This window comes from Chiloscyllium plagiosum, unplaced genomic scaffold (assembly GCF_037043375.1).
Source record: "Chiloscyllium plagiosum isolate Xiang-an unplaced genomic scaffold, Cpla_swu_hap1 HiC_scaffold_12, whole genome shotgun sequence".
Taxonomy (NCBI): Eukaryota; Metazoa; Chordata; class Chondrichthyes; order Orectolobiformes; family Hemiscylliidae; genus Chiloscyllium; species Chiloscyllium plagiosum.
The window spans coordinates 92,554,508-92,576,666 of record NW_028270150.1 but is presented as its reverse complement, the minus strand read 5'-3'; the positions used below and the strand labels follow the sequence as shown (position 1 = coordinate 92,576,666).

The following is a 22,159-nucleotide window of genomic DNA, read 5'->3' as shown; positions in this document are numbered from 1 at the left end:
TTTCCGATAGGAAGGAGACCAGAATTGCATGCAATATTTGAACAGTGGCCTAACCAATGTCCTGTACAGCCGCAACATGACCTCCCAACTCCAGTACTCAATACTCTGACCAATAAAGGAAAGCATACCAAACGCCGCCTTCACTATCCTATCTACCTGCGACTCCACTTTCAAGGAGCTATGAACCTGCACTCCAAGGTCTCTTTGTTCAGCAACACTCCCTAGGACCTTGCCATTCAGTGTATAAATCCTGCTAAGATTTGCTTTCCCAAAATGCAGCACCTCGCATTTATCTGAATTAAACTCGATCTGCCACTTCTCAGCCCATTGGCCCATCTGGTCAAAATCCTGTTGTAATCTGAGGTAACCCTCTTCGCTGTCCACTACACCTCCAATTTTGGTGTCATCTGCAAACTTACTAACTGTACCTCTTATGCTCGCATCCAAATCATTTATGTAAATGACAAAAAGTAGAGGGCCCAGCACCGATCCTTGTGGCACTCCACTGGTCACAGACCTCCAGTCTGAAAAACAACTCTCCACCACCACCCTCTGTCTTCTACATTTGAGCCAGTTCTGTATCCATATTGCTAGTTCTCCCTGTATTCCATGAGATCTTACCTTGCTAATCAGTCTCCCATGGGGAACCTTATCGAACGCCTTACTGAAGTCCATATAGATTACATCTGCTCTGCCCTCATCAATCTTCTTTGCTACTTCTTCAAAAAACTCAATCAAGTTTGTGAGACATGATTTCACACGCACAAAGCTATGTTCACTATCCCGAATCAGTCCTTGCCTTTCCAATAGATGTACATCCTGTCCCTCAGGATTCCCTCCAACAACGTGCCCACCACTACAATATTTCCCAAAATGAAAATTAGTTGTGTGGTTTCCTGCTCCGTTTAGGAATCCCTAAATCCAACAATCAGACCTGTGGAAATTTGACTGAAATGAGCAAAGTTACAGTAAAGATGTTTTACAAATCAAACACAGTTGGACTTCAGTGATGACACATTCACAGTCAGTCTGTCAGCTTAAAACCCATTTCAGGATTTCAGCTGGTAATATGGATTGATATTTCAGTACAGCCCTGGTTGCCTTTCAGATGAAATTGTAAACAGAAGCTATTTAGTTACAGTGTCAGATATAAGAATTCCCTTCACTGTCTGTATACCTATGCCAAACGGACTTCCATTCAAGAAAACAACTCAACCTTTGAGGGCAATTAGGGATGAAGAAGAGATGTTGGCCTTCCCAGTAGTGCTTGCACCACATGAATGAAATAACCCAGGGTGTGTATGCAGTTGCTACTGTGGTTTAGCCAGCACACTGCAGCAGACTACCAACACAGCGCGCTGGCAGAATTTCCTCCTTGTATGATTGGCACCCTCTCCGACTACTCATTGGTGCATAGGTTTGTTAGGTTATTTTCAGTCAGATCAAGAAGGCCTGTCAGAATCCTCATTGATGAAGTAGATTGTAGTTAACGATCAGCAATTTACTCGAGTAGAGGGGAGATACAAAGGCCTGCGAGGCCTCAGTTAGCTACTGATCAATTCTCTGGCAAAGACGTTGATGCGATCATATCCCACTTTCATGTCGGGAATGTCCACAACAAACAGATGGCTTCATTACCTAAACATGCCATGATGAATGGGACCTGGAGCACAGCCGCACTCATGCAGTTTGGAGAAAGGGAGGTCTTTAGATAATGGAGATCAGAGTCAAGAGTGTGCTGCTGGAAAAGCACAGCAGGTCAGGCAGCATCCAAGGAGCAGGAGAATCCACGTTTCCGGCATAAGTCCTTCACCAGAAATGAGCTGATGATGGGCTTATGCCCGAAACATCGATTCTCTTGCTCCTTGGATGCTGCCTGACCCCATGTCATGTAGTTTTACAAGCTGTTCAAATTGTGCCAGCTGAAGTTATAACTTTAGCTAACAGTTACAAACCTAAGCCTCATTAATCATATTTTTGTTTCAAAGTAGCACCCCATTTCATAAGACTTTTACAAATGATTTAATTACATTAATTATGTCACTTCTTTTCCAACACTGTCCTCTTCTGAAAGGGAAATGAACACATTCTGTTTTTGGTAAGGAAATAGTGTTTAATATTTATTTCCAAGCCAGACGTTAGATTAGATTCCCGACAGTGTGGAATCAGGCCCTTCTGCCCAACAAGTCGAAGAGTAACCCACCCAGATTCATTTCTCTTCATTTACCCCTGACGAATACACCTGAGACTATGGGCAATTTAGCATGGCCAATTCACCTAACCTGCGCATCTTTGGATTGTGGGAGGAAACTGGAGCGTCCGGAGGAAACCCACGCAGACACAGGGAGAATGTGCAAACTCCACACAGACAGTTGTCTGAGGCTGGAATCAAACCTGGGTCCCTGGTGCTGTGAGGCAGCTGTGCCCCCCTCCCCCCAAAGAGTAACCCACCCAGACTCATTCCCCTCTCCTATACCGTATTTACCCTTGATTAATGCACCTAACACTACAGGCAATTTAGCATGATTGTTCACCTAACCTGCACATCTTTTGGACTGTGGGAGGAAAGCAGAGGGAATCTGTGCAGACACAGAGAATGTGCAAAGACACAGACAGTCGCCCGAGGCAGGAAATGAACCTGGGTCTCTACTGCTGTGAAGCAGCAGTGCTAACCACTGAGCCACCATGCCACCCAAGTTATGTAGAGTAAGTATTAAATAAGGTGTTCTCACCACATAGATGATAGACAGCAGGTACTAAATACTTAGCTGCTATTAGCTGCACATTGAGTCACGTGGGAAAATGAACATTTGTTTTCCAGGGCCATGGTGTAAATCTCCTCACAATGAACCGAGTCTCACCGCTCCATGAAGCTTGCCTTGGTGGACATGCTACCTGTGTAAAATATCTATTGGAGCAGGGTGCTAAGGTAAGGTGCACTCTTAATCTAGTGAAGAACAACTGTCAGATTAAATTCCCATTTGTTCTGTGGAAGTGGACTAAAGGCAGGTTCAGTTGAGACATTGAAGAGAGCATTGGACGATTATTTGGACAAAAATAAGTTGCAAGGGTATGGGGGAGAAAAGCAGGAGACTGGTACAAGGTAATGATTCTCATTCAATGAATTGCTTCAGGCACAATGATACAAATAGCTGCCTTTTGCACTGTAATGCGCAATGATTCTGTGATTCGAAAGTAACAACTTGTCTGCCAAAACTTACAACTAATCCAGAACGGTCCTGGATTCAGTGATGATATCTGGCTTCATTTTCCAACTGCAAACCATCTTATTAAACCCTTCAAGCTCATCTTTGAGCTCATCTTGTTCAGAAGACCCATCTCTTGCTCTCTCAACCCTATTTTCAAAACCTACCTTCCTGGTTCCAGAGTTAATTGATATTGTGAAGAGTATCCCCAGCGTATTCTGTTTTTACTTATTGTTAACGGATGTTTCTGTTGAAGTCTTATCCTCCTCTCGTTCAAATCTACCTCCATCACATCACCACTCAAAAGTCCGCCCATGACCCAATCACCCCTGGAAGCTCCTGCTCCATCTCCAACTTTCCTTTTCTTTAACGTGTCGTTGCTTACAAAGTCCCAGCACATCTTTTCCAGAGCTTCATGTTGGATCCCTCCAGTCTGTTTTTCTGCTTGAACAGCTCTCAGCCGGATAACAATTGGCACCCAGTTTGACTGTAACAAAGATAAGCTATCCTTCCCCATTCTTCTCAACCAGTCCAATGTCCTTAACGTGGTTAGTCAGACCAGCCTTGCTCAATGTCGACTTGTTAGGGAGACGACACTCACTCCATACTGATCTACCTAATCATAACCAGAGAATCTCTGGCAGTGGTTTATTCTCCTCCTCTTGCACTGTTACCTCAGGTGCCCTTCAATAATCTATCCTTGGCCTCTCCTCATTCTCATCTACATGCTGCCCCTTGGTATCATCATCTGAAAACATTGCATTGAGCCCTACTGCTCCTATGATCATCTCAAAAGTTAAAGATTGAATAAAGTTACTCAAACTCCCCAATTTTCTTGTCTGATAATTTCTGGTTAACTCAAAAAAAAAACACTGACCAGTCTTCTGCACATAACAAAAAAAATGCTATTTATTATAAGTTAAACTATGCTAAATGTAAAACACCAAAACACAAATTATCAATTTATCAGCCTCGAACCTGAACTTTACCCCTTAAGCCCCTACATATATGTAGACAAACAAATAAACATAGATGTTATCGGTGAAGAAAAAAGTATTAGGGGAACACAATTTAATAGCATCAGTCAAAGGATTCGGTAAGGTGTCCTCTTGCTGCTTCTGTATCCTTCAGATCTCTGATCATTATCATCTTTCAAAGCCCCCTCATTTCTTTACCAAAGGTGGTTGGCATGATAATTGCTGTTTTTCAGTCACTGGCTAGAGGAAGCTCCTTGTAGACAAATGGTAAGTGAGAAAAGTGAGCTGTCTTCTGATTTTTTTTTTGTTACATCTCTTCAAGGGGGGGTGGGGGGAAAGAGTGCAATGGAGAGAACAAGGTTGCCTTTTAAGATGCTGGAGGCTTTCTGCCTTCCATTATTCTTACACAGCTTGCTCATCTGCCAGCCAGAGCTTTGTTGTCATGCTGACAACTCCTGATTTCATCTTCCAAAAAGTTTAATTTAAAGGGGTAGGTCATGGCAGAGAGCTCAAAGCTGTGGTGTGCTCCTCCTGCTGGTGTGGGAAGTAGGTCGCATTTCCAGTGCCTGGTGTAAGTATGTGTGCAGGAAGTGCCTCCAACTACAGCTCCTGGAAGCCAGGGCTTTGGAACTGGATTGGCAGCTGTGGACATTATGGAGCATCTGCAAAGCTGAGAGAATTTTGAATAGTATATACGGAGAGATGGTCACACTGTAGGCTAAGCCCTCACCAGTAGAAAGGAACCTGGGTGACCACCAGGCTGAGTAAGCGGTCTCGGCAGTCAGTGCAGAAATTACCGTGTGACAATTACTCGGCAAAACAGATATACCATTTTGAGTACAGGTGGAGAGAATGGTCTCTTGGCATCAACTGAATTTGTGACACCACAGTTGACTCTGCTGCACAGCTGAGGAGCAAAAAGTAGGGAAATACAACTGAATCTTCTATGATTATTGCAAGGGGACTAGATAGACATTTCTGTGGCTGCTTCTCTGGTGTTAAGGTCAAGAGTCCTGAGTGGCTACAGGACATCCTGAAGGAGGAGGATGAACAGCCAGTGGTTTTGGTACACATGGGAGGTAGAACAACAGGATGAGGTCCTAAAAGCAGAATTTGGTGAGCTAGGAAGCAAGCTGAAAAGTTGGATCTCTAAAGGTAGTGATCTCGGGATTACTATCAGTGCCATGTGCTAGTCAGAGTAGAGATAGCAGTATAAACGTATGGCTAAAGAGATGGTTTGAGGGGGAGGGTTTCAGCTTCCAGGGTCATTGTGACCAGTTCTGGGGGAGGTGAAACCAGCACAGCTGGGACTCATGCCCTAGGGCAAATATTCGATGGTGTGTTTGAGGAGGGTTGAAATAAAATTGGAGGGGAGTAGGAATCTGTGTAAGGAGTCAGATGAAGGGGAATCAAGGACAAACAATGCAGAAATAGAGAAGGGATAGGCAGAGGGGTCAAAGGCCAAAAAAAGTTAAGCCGCATGTGGACCTTCATAGTAAGAGGATTCAACTATAGGAATGAGGATGTCTTGCTGCATTTATACAGGGCCTTGGTGAGGCTACACCTGGAATAGTGTGTGCAGTTTTGGTCTCCATATCTGAGGAAGGACCATTCTTGCTATGGAGGAAGTACAGCAAACGTCTACCAAATTGATCCCTGGGATGGCAGGACTGATGTATGAGGAGAGATTGAACTGGATAGGTTTGTATTCACTGGAGTTTAGAAGAATGAGGGGAGATCTCTCGGAAACTTATAAAATTCTAACAAGACGAGACATGATGCAGGAACGATGTTTGCTGCGTGTGTGTGTGTTCCACAAAGTGATTGTGTTTTCAGGAAGCTGAGGTGGATAAAGGGAACAAAGGATTACGGGGGAGAATGTAATTAGGGTTTTGAGCTTGATGATCAGCCATGATCCTATTGAATGATGGAGCAGGCTAGAGGGGTTGAATACCCTACTCCTGCTCCTGTCTTGTATGTTTCTATATCCCATACAACTGTTCTGATTGACTAACCGATCAACAACCTGTCTCTGGGCAAAGCTGCCCTCAATACGCACTTACAGATCCAGTGACCCCATCTCCTTAGCCATATGTTCATACTGCTATCTCTACTCTGACTAGCACATGGTACTGATAGTAATCCCGAGATTACTACCTTTAGAGATCCAACTTTCAAGCTTGCTTGCTAAATTCTCCTCGTAGCTTGAAGACATTAGCAGTGTCAAAACAGCACACATTGAATTCCATTAATTTGTTTCAAAACTGCAACAAGTCCTAGTTCCATGGTCCTTGGTTTAAAATCTGTATCCTTTTTCTCATTTTGGTTCACAATTCAAAATATAGAACAATAAAAAGATGTAGTCTTTATGTTAGCCGTAACTCTACTGCCAAATGTCTTTCCTTGCTGCAAATTCCATTTATCCATCACTCCATGCACACTAACCTAAATTGACCCCTACGTGGTCAATCAACACCTCTGTTTTAACATTTGAATCCTTCTTTTCAAATTCCTCCATAGCCTCATTCCTATTCCCACCAGCTGCTCAAGCCTCCTAAATAGCCATGCTCCTCCACTTTTGTCCTTTTCAGCATGTTTGCTTTTAAACAGTCCACCACTGGTGGCTGTGCCTTCAGCTGCCATGGTCCTGAGCTCTGGAATTGCCTCTGTAAACCTCCCTGCTTAGCTTCTGTCCTTTCTTACTACTTACACTCTGAAAACCTATCTTTTTGGCCAAGCTATTGGTGATCCACTCTAATAGCATTGCTTAGTATAGGATTTTGCTTCATAAAGTTGTTCCATTAAATGCAAGTGCAAATTGATGTTGATACAGTGTGTAATGTATTTATTTGGATAATAAATTACTTAATGTGCATAGAGACAGACATTTCATAATGTGACTGTTGCTAGTACATTCAGAAGTATGGAATAATTATCACCTTTTCAAAGAGCAATACATGTCCTGGCTCAGGAAAACTGCTTTTGCACTGAAAGGATGGAATCACAGGAAATAACCTAAGCCAGGAGAGCATTCCCTAGGCAGAATAGCCAGTGAGGACTATTTCCTCAGTGTTGTCCCACCTCATCATCTGCCATACATTTTGTAGAAGATCAGCAGCGACCGCAGTTTTTCTTCATTTACATGGTTGGCATGATGCCTTTGCCTTCCATCAGATATGGGAAATGCTAGAAATGTAACAGGTTTTCAGCAGGCGAAGAGAAGGCTGGAAAGGAGTGAAAGGGGCCATCTGTGATCGTGAGGAAGACAGAGATTAAATGAAGAGAGTTGGTGTGGGGTCAAAGAGCACAGAATAAGCAGTCGTCTTGATTGGCACCCAATCTGCCCCCTTTCCTGTAAGAACGTTTCCACATTCCTTTTGACCATGCCTCCATTCTTCAGATGCATTAAGGAATGACACATTTTTGGTGGTCATGGCAGATGTGTCGGCTAATTCTTCCTCACTCAACCTGGAAAAGCTAAGATACTGCAAGAGCAACTAACAGCAGTGTAATGTTCATGGATCTCAAGATACGCAAGACGCCTTGCACTGAGATCACCGTGAATGGCCAGACAAAAAAATGGCACATGGACAGCACACCACCTTTAAAAGAAAAAGTGATGCACAATAACCAGATTTTAAACAGAACTTTGGAGAGTCATTAACCCTTTCCATTGCATTGATGCAGTACCAACAGTTACAGTTGGATTTAAGAGTTGTGGTGATCATCAAACAATGAAAGAGCTGTGTCCATTCTGAATGAAATGATTAAAATGTCTGCAACTTTCAGCAACTCCACATGTGCTTTAGAGTGCAGGAAATTCACAGAAGCTCTTTAGACAGCACCTTCCAAATCAATGATTACTACCTTCTCGAAGGACAAGGACAGCAGATACATAGGAACGCCACCGCCTACCATTTTCCTTCAAGCCACTCACCATCCTGACTTGGAAATATATCACTGTTGCTGGGCCAAAATCCTGGAGCTCCCTTCTGAGCAGACCATAGATATACTTACACCAAATGGACCGCAGTTCAAGAAGACAGCTTACTACCACCTTTTAAAGGGCAACCAGGAATAGGCAATAAACAATGACACCCATATCTCAATCATTCTTTTAATAATCTGACAGACTGATTCCTATATTTTCATACTGGATCTAACCCTTACTTCATTGAAGAACTTTGAGACATCTATTTGCTTGTACTCTTAAATAGAATACTAATATTAAGTCAACGTTTTTAAATCACCACATTAAAACTGATATTCTAACATAAACTTGGGCATCAACCCTACTCTTCCACTAGGTAAATGCAGCTACAATTGACTGGAACACTCCACTCTACAATGCATGCTACAGTGGCAGTGAGGCCTGTGTAAACCTGCTCTTACAAAATGGAGCTGTGCCCCAAGGACAATGTGCATTGGCATCACCCATCCATATAGCAGCAAAGAAAGGTAGGTGATCCAAAGGTACACTCAGCCTCATTGTATAAGCTGTACACTTCCTGACCTTCAGACTAAGATCAACAATTGTAGGATTACCTGTCAAAATTGAAGCTCAAACTGTTGATTTCCAGGAAGACTGTCTGAAAGCTGACCAATTTTATTTCAATTAATTGAAAACATCTTACTATGAATGTACTGAAGAAAACTATCTAATTCTGTTATGTACATTTCATGGACTGGTTTAGATCATAGAACCCCGACGCAGTGTGCAAACAGACCATTTGGCTCAACAAGTCCACACGGTCCCTCCAAAGAGTATCCCACCCATTCCTCCACCCTATTACTCTACATTTACCCTTGACTAATATACCTAACCTATATATTCCTGAACGCTATGGGCAATTTATCATGGCCAATTCACCTAACCTGGACATCTGGATTGTGGGAGGAAACCGGAGCACCCGGAGGAAACCCACACAGACACGGGGAGAATTGCAAACTCCACACGGCTTGATTTATTAATAGAGGTATGGAGTACAAAGGTTTTCAATAAAGTTCACATCCAGTCCTTCCAGAAATTCCCACCAAGCATCACAGTTGCTTTATAAAATACTATTGTAAAAGAACAAGCTGAAGTAGTTTTCCCTCTCAGTTTACAATGGAAACAGTCTAAGTTGGAGACACACAGACAGTCGCCCCAGGCTGGAATCGAACCCCAGTCCCTGGTGCTGAGAGGTAGCGGTGCTGTGAGGTAGCAGTGCTAACCACTGAGCCACCATGCCACCCATTTACTGTATGAATAGAAAAATTACTTCTGATTAATTAACAAATGTAGCAAATGTCTGTAGTATGTATGAAGCGAGATGGGTTCTTTAAATGAAGCCTCAGTAGCTAGTGGAATTCATCACCCAAATCCCTGGAACATCGGACTGTGAAAGTGAGAGACCTGTCCTTCTGTTGCATAGGAATTAGTATTTAAATGGAGTCAGATGTGCATTGGAAGAGGTTAGCCATTGTTGTTAAATACAGCTTCTCCCAGGTCCTTACTGAGGTGTCCACTGCTTGACTAGAGTGAGATGATGGAACCAGGATGTTGAGAGTTGCTGTCACCTTCCTCACTGCTGATAAGGCTTTGCAGAAGTAGACAATGATGTCATGACCTTCCTCAAAGGACCATACAGGGGGATGATCAATTGCTTTGGTGCAGTACACTGTGTGCAAGCAGAACTGTCTGACAGTGCCTCATGCGACCATTTATCCTTTGAACCTCTCTGGTTGGAAGTGGTAATAAGATCAGTGCAATACGCTCTGCCACAAAAGGTAAGAGGCAGAAGGTTTAGACAGATGAGAGGATTTTCTTTTACCCAGAGGGTAATTGAGTATGAAAATTGAAATCTGGAACTCACTGCGTGTAAGAGAGTTAGAGACAGAAACCATTATAACGTTTAAGTAGTATCAACATGAACACTTGTGGTGCCAGGGCTTACAAGGCTGGAACATGGGATTAGAATAATTGGGTGGGTTGTCTTTAACTGATGTAGACTCAGTGGGCTGGAGCCTTTTTCTGTGCTATAGACCAATGTGTCTATAAACTTGCTTCTGGTCCAAGTCATCCAAAGTAAACTAAAACAGTCACAATGCTTTCTCCGTCTGTATGTAGAGGCAGAAGTCCTGGAAGTCATACTTTAACCAATCACTGAACTCTGGATGGTGAAATTAGCCAAGAGAATTAAAAAGGTAAAACTATGTAGATTTCCAGACAGGTGAGGTGACCCTCCCAGGGTGATTGTCACAGCAGGGCCTCAAACCAAATCAACAGAAGGTCACTTGTATTGTTCTTTAATCTAAATGGCTGCAATACAAATGGGGATCAGTTTCTGTTGCTGATAATTGCTATGGACAACACTGCAATGTCTGCAATGTTTGGAGCCTGCTGGCTGCTGTTCTGGCATATTATTGCTCTATTCCCATTATCCCTATATAAAAAAACTAGCATTAACTTTACCATCTCCAAAATGAAACCGGAACAGATATATATCAACCACCAGGAAGTGTCCATTATTGGAGAGTAGCAGGGTTATTGATTGAATGTTAGGGTTATGTGAGAATGAGGTTTTGGAACATTGCTGCCCATTGGTCTCAAACTGACCTTTTCAAGGCCGATTAAAAGGAAGGAACTGTATCATTATCCGCTTCAGAAAAGTGGTTCGGACTGGATGGGCTGTATGCTATTATTTTATGAGGCAGCTTGAGTATGAGCAATTTCTCAGGGGAGGCAGGTTGGGATTCCTAGCTCAGCAACATGAAAGGCTAGAGCGATAGAGTGGGTTCCTGTGGTGTCCGATCCCAGTAGTCAATGCACTGTTTCTGATTGCGCTACTGATACTATTTTGATAAATGGGAAATGACAGCACCCTTGCCATGACCAGACTGGTGCTATCATGGAGGCATTTATTTTCCTCTCTAGAAACAGTATGAAAATTGAGAAACCATTGACATGAAGCTCGAATTCAGGTTTGTTGAAATGCAATGTAGGTGTTTTTTTTAATTCTTTCATAAAATATCAGAATTATTGGCAAGACTATAGTTTGATGCCCACCCTTAATTGCCCTTAAGATTGTGCTTAATTGCTGTCTTGAAGAGGCCAACTGGTGTAGGTACATCCAGAATTCTAACCCAGGAAGAGTAATACATTCCCAAGTCAGGATGGTGAGTGGCTTGGAGGAGAACCTGCAGGTGATGGTATTTCCATGTATCTGCTGCCCTTGTCTGTTGAAGTGGTAGAGGTTGTGGATTTGGAAAGTGCTGTTAAAGGAATTTTGATGAGTAGTTGCTGTGCACCATGTATATGTCTCTCACTGCTGGTGTAGGTGGATTGCTATTCAGGTGGGCTGCTTTGTCATGAATGGCATCAAGTTTCGTGAGTGTTGGAGCTGCACTCGAGTGCATAGCGTTCCATCACGTCTGACTTATGCTTCGTAGATGGTGGACGGACCTTTGGTAGTCAGGTGGTGCTGGAATTCCTGATGAAGGGCTCTTGCCCGAAACATTGACTCTCCTGCTGCTCGGATGCTGCTTGACCTGTGCTTTTCCAGCACCACACTCTCGATTCTGATCTGCAGTCCTCACTTCCTTCGTTGGTAGTCAGGTAGTGAGTTACTTGCCCCTCACTCGCTGATTTGCTTTTGTAGGCATAGTATTGATATTGATAACTTTCTGAAGATGTTGATTGTGATCCTCAGAGAGATTGAATGTGAAAACAAAAAAGATGATCTGTAAATAAACATCAATCAGGATTAACGCCAGTCTCACTAGGAAGCAACCAAGAAAGATTGGGTGCAAAACTGAAAATCTCACATTGGTAAAATATGATCTGTTTTTCCATATTTGGGTTTATGGCATTTTGGATTACTTCCAAATTAATTGTAAATCATTAGCTCTGAAAATATATGAAAATTCATTTCATAGAGAATTATTGACTTTTGGGATGACATTTTGCAATTCAACAATTAATTTACTTTTGTGAAAGCCAGCTCCTTTACCAATTCTGGCTCCATCAGTTTGTTGCGAGGTAAATATTTCTAGTCCAGAACTTTTGCTTACTATATCACCATGTGCTGTAAAGGGGTTAGATACTGGGGCTCAAGGAAGCATACAGGAATCTTTTGCAAGTTCTCCTGTAATCAGACAAGACTGGGCTATTGCTGCATATTAAACTGCAGCTATGAGCCCACACTGTGTCTCAATATCTTTGTGCAATATTGAATTTTCTGTCTAATTATTCAGTGCAGGTTTGAAAGAAACATGGCACCGGGGTTCAGCACCTACAGTGGTTTTGGACAAAACTGTTCTCAAAACCCTTAAAACATCACTGGGGGATGACAACCAATTAGAGGAAATCACCCCTGTACATTGGAGAGATGTAATTGGTGAAGAGGTGTTCTTCCGATCGCAGCTTCCATCTCTCCCATGGTCACTGCACCAAGTCTCCAACACATGAACCTTTCCTCCCTAATGTTCAATTGATAGAATCTATTATTGGAGGAATGGCAAGAATGGGAGGAAGAAACCTATGATTAAGCAATTCTTCTGACTGGCGATGGGGAGGTTACAGGACCAATCTATTTGAGAGCAGATGGTTTTGAAGGAAAGTAAGAAATGGCTTTGCCAACAAAACCTGGACTTCAACTCTCAAATGAAAATCCCTAAGACCCTCATTTCAAAAGCAACAAACCTGGATTTGGAGGGTCCAAAATACAGACAGACCACCCAAATGGTGGACCTGAACTACACATACACAAACAACACAGAATCCTGTGATAAGGATTGAGAGCCTCCAAAACCTGTAAACTAAATCACTGAATCCTACACATAAAAACCTAGATAATACCAGCCTGAAACCACCTAAACGCCAGACACCAGAAGCTGGGCCTAACACCCCCAGATACCGATCTAAAACCGGGACCCAGGGACACTGACACTTGATCCCAGACCCCACTGTATCCAGACCACCACAGATCAGGACCAGACAAATCCCAGACCTGAGTGCTGACCCATTGAAACCATGACTGAGCTCCAAATCCCTGAGCCAGATCCACATATTGAACAACCAATACCTAAATCTGGACCTTCTAAAGCCAGACCCATCAAAAAACTGAACCTGGGATCCACAATAGCACAGAACCACTACTGGCGAATAGCCACTGGCTATTATTTTGAAAGAATGCTTTTGTTGTAACTTTTTGTTTTGTTTTAACTTAAATGCTGCGGTGTCTACAAAAATTACTGCAATCCTGTATATGTGGCTTTAAGTTTAATGGAAGGCTGATTATTATTGAGGATATTGATGAATTCTCCAAATCCTGCTTTTGAGAGTCAAAATACTGTCAGTTATCTGTAGTATTACACAGTGAGCCAGGAACATTTTCCAAATCCAAATCTCAACACTTAGTCATGTACATGTTTGCACAAGCTGGGTTATATTTCTTGCCCACAGATCTACCTTGGATTTGAAGGTAAAATATATGATTTAATTCAAAATCTTTTTTTTTGTTAAACCAAAGTGTGTAATTATTATATGTTGAGTCTATAAGGCAGAGAAATTTTATTTTAAAGGCAATACACCCAGGATAACTCCCTCCATTTCCATATTTTTGTTCAATGACAATGTTCTTTGTTAAAAGTATGGCAATGGAGGTGCACGTTTAGTGAGTTAACCACCTCAAAATGTTTGTGGCTTTATTATAACTAGGGCATTTCACTGATCAAGGATTATAGTATGTGCCTCATTTAAATACAGATGATCATACAAGGACATGTACCAACTGGGGGAAAAAAAAATCATTGAAACATAGTAAATATTTAAAATCGTCTATTACCTGATGGTAGTCTAGGTACCACAGAACTAACCTGTATATATAGCCTGTGTTACACAGTTGGATCTTTGGAAGCCAATATCTTGGTGCACTTGTCAGTATGAATCTTAAACAGAAGTATTAAGCTGAAAAACGCTTGAAATTTGCTGATGAAACTAAAGGTGGTTTGCAATTAATTGGTAATGGAGTACAGAAGATTTATTTATAATAAATGACTGTTGGTACTTTTGCAACCTTATCTATCCAAAGAAATCTTAAGAGATTCTACCAAATACAATACCAAAGGTAATGTTACTACTTGATTGCGTCATCTATTAAAAGCGATGAGACAACAAAAAAAACTCTTAAATGAAAATTAGCCCCTTTTAAAATCCATAAGTATCCTTTGAGAAAATCCCTCAAGCAAAAAAAAAATTGACCTCTTGTATGAACATTCATAAATTACTAGGTTTCAGACTGTTTGGAAGATGTCAGGATCCAAAATAATCTTGCCTCTTTTGTGTAAATGCTTTCCCAATATATTTTCAGGGCACACACAGTGCATGACCATCTTGTTGAATCATGGTGCACTCATTGACTACAATGTCACACATCTGGGGACACCCCTTTACGTAGCCTGTGAAAATCAGCAGATGGACTGCGTGAAAACCCTCCTAAACTCAGGTAAATCCCTCCCTTCTAAGACTTCTGAAATTGAGGTATCTGTTTTACACCATGAATCCTACATCAGTCAGTCTGAGGAAATGAAAGTGCTGGGGTCGATTTTTCAGATTTCAGCTTCTCGGGAACGCTTTATAGCATTGTTTTTTAAAAAAAAGGTTCCAAACTGATATATACTCTGAACTTCATCTTGGATGTAGATGGATACTTATGTGAATTTTCAACAAACGTTCACAGACTTACTTGGCCTTACCCTTCCACTCTCTCAGGACTGTAGAAATGGTGGGCAGCCAGACTCTACCACCAGCCCCAATCCATCATCATCTCTTGTGCTGTAGCCCAGGTGGTGTTCCCATTCTGGAAGATACTCCTTAAATGTACTATACATGGTTTTTCTTGACTGACCCTTTTGCCTCCTTCCATTCTGATGGGGCTCAGGTCCAGGTGTTGGAGATTATGTCCTACCAGCAGTTAATTCTCTGTTAGGTTGGAGGTACCTGCAGTACACTGTCTTCTCCAGCGCATACTCATTGGTGATGCTGACTTTCCACATGATGCCCAGTATCTTACTCAGTCAACTTTGGTGCAAAACATTGAACTTCAATGATACCTTTCCTATTCTCTTCCACGTCTCGCTGGAATAGTTTGCAGTTAGTATGACTGTGAAGGTGTAGAGTTGCAGCTCCATGATGTGTTGACTGTGTGGATGCCCAGGCCATGAGTTGCTGTAAAGCTGATGCTGCCTTGCCTCCTCTTGTGAGCACTGGCCTCAACATCTCCCTCCTTGGAGATGTGACTCTCTTGATAATATGTGATCAGCATTCTCTGTATTCCGTCGCCTAGTGGTGATGAATGTTGATGTTCCTCTACTGAAGCCAATCCCAAGTCTAGTTGAATTGAGTTGGATATGGAGTTAATGCTGTATAAAAGGCAATAATCAATACAAAAACAGGACGTACCATCCATACTGGTAAACCCCACTTATTTTTTTAAGAAAGGGACAGCACACTTGAGGATGCATGTAATGATGGGTCGAATAGGAATTCTTCAAAGATGAAGGAGAGAGCAGCTATCTTTTTGGTAGAGGGGAGAAACAAAAATGATGGAGCGTTAAAGCAAAATACTGAGAATGCTGGGCAATCTTAAAATAAAGACAGGAAGTGTTGGAGAAGCTCAACATTTTGTGAGGGACTCAACATTTTAGATTCAGTATGATGCTTCTCTTGCAAAACAAAAAGTCATATTAGATTCAATGTTAACTCTATTTCTCTCTCCACAGATACTGTTAGACCTGCTGAGCTTCTCCAACACTTCCTGTTTTTAATTCAAACATCAGTGGAACTCTGGCCCAGTGTGAAGTTGGTTGATGATAGAAAGCCAGCAAAGAGCAAGAAAGGTCAGGGAAAGGACATTAAGTGAAGATGATGAGAAGTACAGGAAACTAAATAAAGTAGTGGTGAAGAATTGCTGGAAAGACAAATGCAGGTGGATAGAGTTGAAAGTCAGAGGCACAAGGAGCAGTAAATTAGAATGATCACACCCCAGATTCTGTTCAGGATTTCACAGAAGAAGCGAAATCACTGTACCGATCAAAAGCAAAGAAGACTGGAAGCTATTATTGGGCAAGGAGCAAGAGATCCTCAACTTGCCCAATCTAGATCTATGTTTGAGTGCATTGACAATACAGCATCACAGCAGCTGAACGTCAATCTGGGCAATATTGCGAGATCAAAGATCCAAAAAGCCATCTACGTTTGAAAAACAACAAGGCACCTGTGACCAGTATTTCAGCAGAGTTGTTGAAACATAAGAGAATCAGCATATCTCCGCTCGTGAGCCTGTTCAATAGAATCTGAAATGAGAAGAATATTTTTGATCTGAGTGTCATTAGCCTGTGGTGAACAGCTCTTGTAGCCACACTATTTACATAGTTGGTCCAGTTCAGTTTCTGGTCAGTGATAATTTCCAAGTTTTCAATCATGAGTTAGTCAGCAGTACTAATGCCCTTGAATGTGAAGGGAGATGGTTACATTCTGTTTTGTTGGAGATAGTCATTGTCCTGCAGTTATATAGTCTGTTGTGTAACCAGCCCAAGCTTAAAGGTTGTTCAGATCTTTCTGTATTCAGGTATGGATAGCTTCAGTATCTGAGGAGTTATGAATGGTGCTGAAATTTATTCAATCATCAGTGAACATCCCCATTTCTAACTTTGGCGGACAGACTATTGATGGCATAGCTTAAGACAGTTGGGCCTTGGATACTACCTAAGAACTCCTACAGCAATGTACTGGGGCTATGAAGATTTACCTCCAACAACTACAACCATCTTCTTTTGTGCTCAGTAGAATTGAAATCACTGGGGAGTTTGCCCCCTGATTCACCTCGAGTCCAGTTTTGCTAGGGCTCCTTGATGCCACAGTAGGTCAAATGTTGCTGTGATGTCAAGGGCAGTCACTCTTGCCTCATCTCTGGAATTCAATGCCATTGACCATGTATGAACCAAGGCTGTTGGCTCTTGACTGACTTACTAAACTCAAACTGACTGTCACTGAGCAGGTTAATTACTTTGTGAGTATCATGCTATCATGCATTTTGCTGGGGCACTAATTGGTCGGGCTTTTCTTTGTGGAGAGGACACACCTGGGCATTCTTCCACATTACTGGGAAGATGCCATTGTTATCACTGCACTGGAACAGCTTGTCCAGGAACATGGTGCATGTTCAATGCTACTGCTGGAACATTACCAGAAACTATAACACTTGCAATGTTGGCATCATGTGGATGCCGTCCAGTGATTTGTATGGTGCTAAAGCTGTTTGAAATGGAATAGATTCAGACATATTTAAAACTCAAAACTCTGCTTCAATGAGGTGTTGTAGGTCATCAATAGCAGTGGAATGGGCAATCTGCAACCTCGGCTCAGCGTACATCTCACTCAGTCGTTACTGTTGAATTACAGAACAAGTGATGTTTCAGTGAATCTAGGAGTGTATGCCAGGAACAGACAACACATTCCTGCAAATGAGGATGCAACCTGAAGTTACAACAGGAACATATGCATGTTAAACAGTGGAAGCAGTATACAATGGAGCAAAGAAATCCCATCACTGTGACATCCAATCAAAGCTCCAACTATTTGATATTTTGAATATTCCAATCTGTTTGTTCCAAACTCCCAGCTCACTAATGTCTCTGATCCCTTTTACGGTCTTTGCCCTACCGCAATATCTCCAGTCTCTGACTTTCTGATCATTTCATTATCACCACTATCTTCAGTGAACCAAGCATTTCTGAACACTTGACAGTACTCTAGTACCTTTTATCTGGTCTATGACCCATGACCTCTTCCACCCCTTTCTGCTACTTGGCATCAACACCAGCAGTGCTATAAATCCTATATAATCTGAGTGTTATTTCATAGAATCCCTACAGTGTGGAAACAGGCCATTTGGCCCAACAAGTTCATACTGACCCTCTGAAGAGTAACCCATCCCGACCCATTCCCCTATTACTTTACATTTCCCCTGACTAATGCCCCTCACCTACACATACCTGAACACTGTGGGCAATTTAGCATGGCCAATTCACCTAACCTGCACATCTTTGGACTGTGGGAGGAAATGTTATGCAGAGATAACGATAAGTATGGTAGCACTTCTTTCATGGGGTGTAGGTGTCGCTTAAAAAAGATAAAACAGTCCTTTAAAGTCATCCTTTTTCTCTTTCCTAAAATTCTTTTGCTTAGGTGCCAACGTTAACACGAGCAAAAACCTTGAATCGCCACTTCATGTGGCAACCAAGAATTCGGATACACAGCTAATCAATCTGCTGCTAGAACATGGGGCAGATACTGACGCTAAGAATGCTGAAGGAAAGCGACCTGTGGAACTCGCATTACCAAACAGTTCTTTAGAAAAATTACTTCTACAATGGGAAGGTACTGACAAACCAATAGTATTCATTTCTAAAGTAAAGATGCAAAAAATACATTACAGTGTCAGAAAAAGGGATTTGGGTATATTTAAATATTGATAACTTTCCTCTATTAAAAAACATGTTTATAGGAGTCTCCTCTTTCCTTGTCAAGTTATAGTAACTACAGGTAGGATGTTTCATGTCGTTTTTCAAAGCATGTTTAGCCTGTTCTTTATTTATTGTTTTAAATGTTCCTTATAGGAAACTATATAGGCTTTTCATCATAACTAATCCCGATGTGTTTTCCAGTTGATCCTGGTTGACCTGCCTTACCTCCATTTATCAGCATTTGTTCCACACCTCTTGGTACCTAACAGAAAATTTCAATTGTTTCCCAGTATTTGCAGCTTTTTTTTAAAAAAAAGTGTTGCAGATTTCTACCCTTCTGTATAGAAAAAAATGCTTTGTGATTTCACTTCTCACCAGCAAAAAAAAAAGGATTATGGCCCCTTATTCTGGACTGTTCTTCCTGAGGTGTTAAGTTTGTGTGGATAGTGGACTAGCTAATGAACAGGAAAGACCCATTGATCAAAATTCTATGTACATATTAGATTAGATTACTTAGTGTGGAAACAGGCCCTTCGGCCCAACAAGTCCACACCGACCCGCCAAAGCGCACCCACCCAGACCCATTCCTCTATATTTACCCCTGCACCTAACACTACAGGCAATTTAGCGTGGCCAATTCACCTAACCTGCACATTTTTGGACTGTGGGAGGAAACCGGAGCACCCGGAGGAAACCCACTCAGACACGGGGAGAATGTGCAAACTCCACACAGTCAGTCGCCTGAGGCGGGAAGTGAACCCGGGTCTCTGGCGCTGTGAGGCAGCAGTGCTAACCACTGTGCCACCGTGCCGCCCATATTGGTAGACTGTAACAAGTAATGCCACGCAGAAATGTGCTGAGGCATTAGCTGTTCACTGTTTATATTAATGACTTGAGTGAAGGGATTGGGTGTATTTTAACTAAATACATTAGTGATATGAGAATAAGTCAAAAAGCAAATTGGGAGAAGTACTGATTGCCGGGAAGAAGGGATTATGCTATGAGGAAAAGTTTGGGCCTGTGTCAGAGTTTAGAAAAAAGGTATTTTAGTAAAACATATTTTGCGGGGTAAAAACAATGACTGCAGATGCTGGAAACCAGATTCTGGATTAGTGGTGCTGGAAGAGCACAGCAGTTCAGACAGCATCCAAGGAGCTTCGAAATTGACGTTTCGGGCAAAAGCCCTTCATCAGGAATAAAGGCAGTGAGCTTGAAGCGTGGAGAGATAAGCTAGGGGAGGGTGGGGGTGGGGAGAAAGTAGCATAGAGTACAATGGGTGAGTGGGGGAGGAGGTGAAGGTGATAGGTCAGGAAGGAGAGGGTGGAGTGGATAGGTGGAAAAGGAGATAGGCAGGTAGGACAAGTCCGGACAAGTCTTGGGGACAGTCCTGAGCTGGAAGTTTGGAACTAGGGTGAGGTGGGGAAGGGGAAATGAGGAAACTGTTGAAGTCCACATTGATGCCCTGGGATTGAAGTGTTCCGAGGCGGAAGAGGAGGCGTTTTTCCTCCAGGTGTCTGGTGGTGAGGGAGCAGCGGTGAAGGAGGCCCAGGACCTCCATGTCCTCGGCAGAGGGGGAGTTGAAATGTTGGGCCACGGGGCGGTGTGGTTCATTGGTGCGGGTGTCCCGGAGATATTCCCTAAAGCGCTCTGCTAGGAGGCGCCCAGTCTCCCCAATGTAGAGGAGACCGCATCGGGAGCAATGGATACAATAAATGATGTTAGTGGATGTGCAGGTAAAGCGTTGATGGATGTGGAAGGCTCCTTTAGGGCCTTGGATGGAGGTGAGGGAGGAGGTGTGGGCGCAGGTTTTACGGTTCCTGCGGTGGCAGGGGAAAGTGCCAGGATGGGAGGGTGGGTTGCAGAGGGGGCGTGGACCTGACCAGGTAGTCACGGAGGGAACGGTCTTTGCGGAAGGTGGAAAGGGGTGGGGAGGGAAATATATCCCTGGTGGTGGGGTCTGTTTGGAGGTGGAGGAAATGTCGGCGGATGATTTGGTTTATGCGAAGGTTGGTAGGGTGGAAGGTAAGCACCAGGGGCGTTCTGTCCTTGTTGCGGTTGGAGGGGTGGGGACTGAGGGCAGAGGTGCGGGATGTAGACGAGATGTGTTGGAGGGCATCATTAACCATGTGGGAAGGGAAATTGCGGTCTCTAAAGAAGGAGGCCATCTGGTGTGTTCTGTGGTAGAACTGGTCTTCCTGGGAGCAGATACGGCAGAGGCGGAGGAATTGGGAATACGGGATGGCATTTTTGCAAGAGGTAGGGTGGGAAGAGGTGTAATCCAGGTAGCTGTGGGAGTCGGTGGGTTTGTAAAAAAATGTCAGTGTCAAGTCGGTCGTCATTAATGAAGATGGAGAGGTCCAGGAAGGGGAGGGAGGTGTCAGAGATGGTCCAGGTAAATTTAAGGTCAGGGTGGAATGTGTTGGTGAAGTTGATGAATTGCTCAACCTCCTCGCGGGAGTACGAGGTGGCGCCAATGCAGTCATCAATGTAGCGGAGGAAGAGGTGGGGAGTGGTGCCGGTGTAATTACGGAAGATCAACTGCTCTACGTAGCCAACAAAGAGATAGGCATAGCTGGGGCCCATACGTGTGCCCATGGCTACCCCTTTGGTCTGGAGGAAGTGGGAGGATTCAAAGGAGAAATTAAGGGTGAGGACCAGTTCGGCCAAACGAATGAGTGTTGGTGGAAGGGTACTGTTGGGGACGTCTGGACAGGAAAAAACGGAGGGCTTGGAGGCCCTGGTCATGGCGGATGGAGGTGTAGAGGGATTGGATATCCATGGTGAAGATCAGGGGTTGGGGGCCGGGAAAACGGAAATCTTGGAGGAGGTGGAGGGCATGGGTGGTGTCTCGAACGTATGTGGGGAGTTCCTGGACTGGGGGGGATAGGACAGTGTCGAGGTAGGTAGAGATGAATTCAGTGGGGCAGGAGCATGCTGACACAATGGGTCGGCCAGGGTGGCCAGGCTTGTGGATTTTGGGAAGGAGGTAGAACCGGGCAGTGCGGGGTTCCTGGACTATGAGGTTGGAAGCTGTGGGTGGGAGTGTTCCCCTTGGGGTTCTGGAGGGTGGGGATAGTGACAGTGGGGTCTGTGGGGGGACATGTCAGCAGAATGCAGGTGAGTGGCGCTGGTTGGGGCGGAAGTGGTGATGACCACGGCAGTAGGGGTGGCGGAAGTCACTGAGCATGTGGCATCAGCGATGATGTGAAGGGCGGAAGTGATGTCACGTGTGATGTATGAGGAATTGTGAGGGGTGGAAGTGGTTGTGGGAGTGGCCATGATGGGGCGGAAGTGACATGATCAATCAGCGTGGGGGTGGCAGCTGCATCAGCCGCATGGCTAATGGCGGAATAGATTCCGAGGCCAGGGGAATCTTCTGGAATGTTTGAGGAGCGCTGGTTATGGAGGTGGGTGGATAAAAGTTTGTTGTGGTTACAGTTTTTGATGTTTGAGATGGACTTGAAATAC

The 22,159-nt window shown here is 43.4% G+C and overlaps 1 protein-coding gene across 3 annotated transcripts in view; it reads left to right on the top strand.

The window, feature by feature from the left end:
- LOC122554911 (ankyrin repeat and SOCS box protein 9-like) overlaps positions 1-22,159 on the top strand; it is a 54,873-nt gene that overhangs the window by 29,618 nt on the left and 3,096 nt on the right. For all 3 annotated transcript variants that reach the window (XM_043700304.2, XM_043700305.2, XM_043700306.2), the window contains exons 4-7: positions 2,822-2,929; positions 8,491-8,641; positions 14,536-14,670; positions 18,414-18,605. In XM_043700304.2, the coding sequence (XP_043556239.2) occupies positions 2,822-2,929; positions 8,491-8,641; positions 14,536-14,670; positions 18,414-18,605 (586 nt within the window). The remainder of the gene's footprint in view (positions 1-2,821; positions 2,930-8,490; positions 8,642-14,535; positions 14,671-18,413; positions 18,606-22,159) is intronic.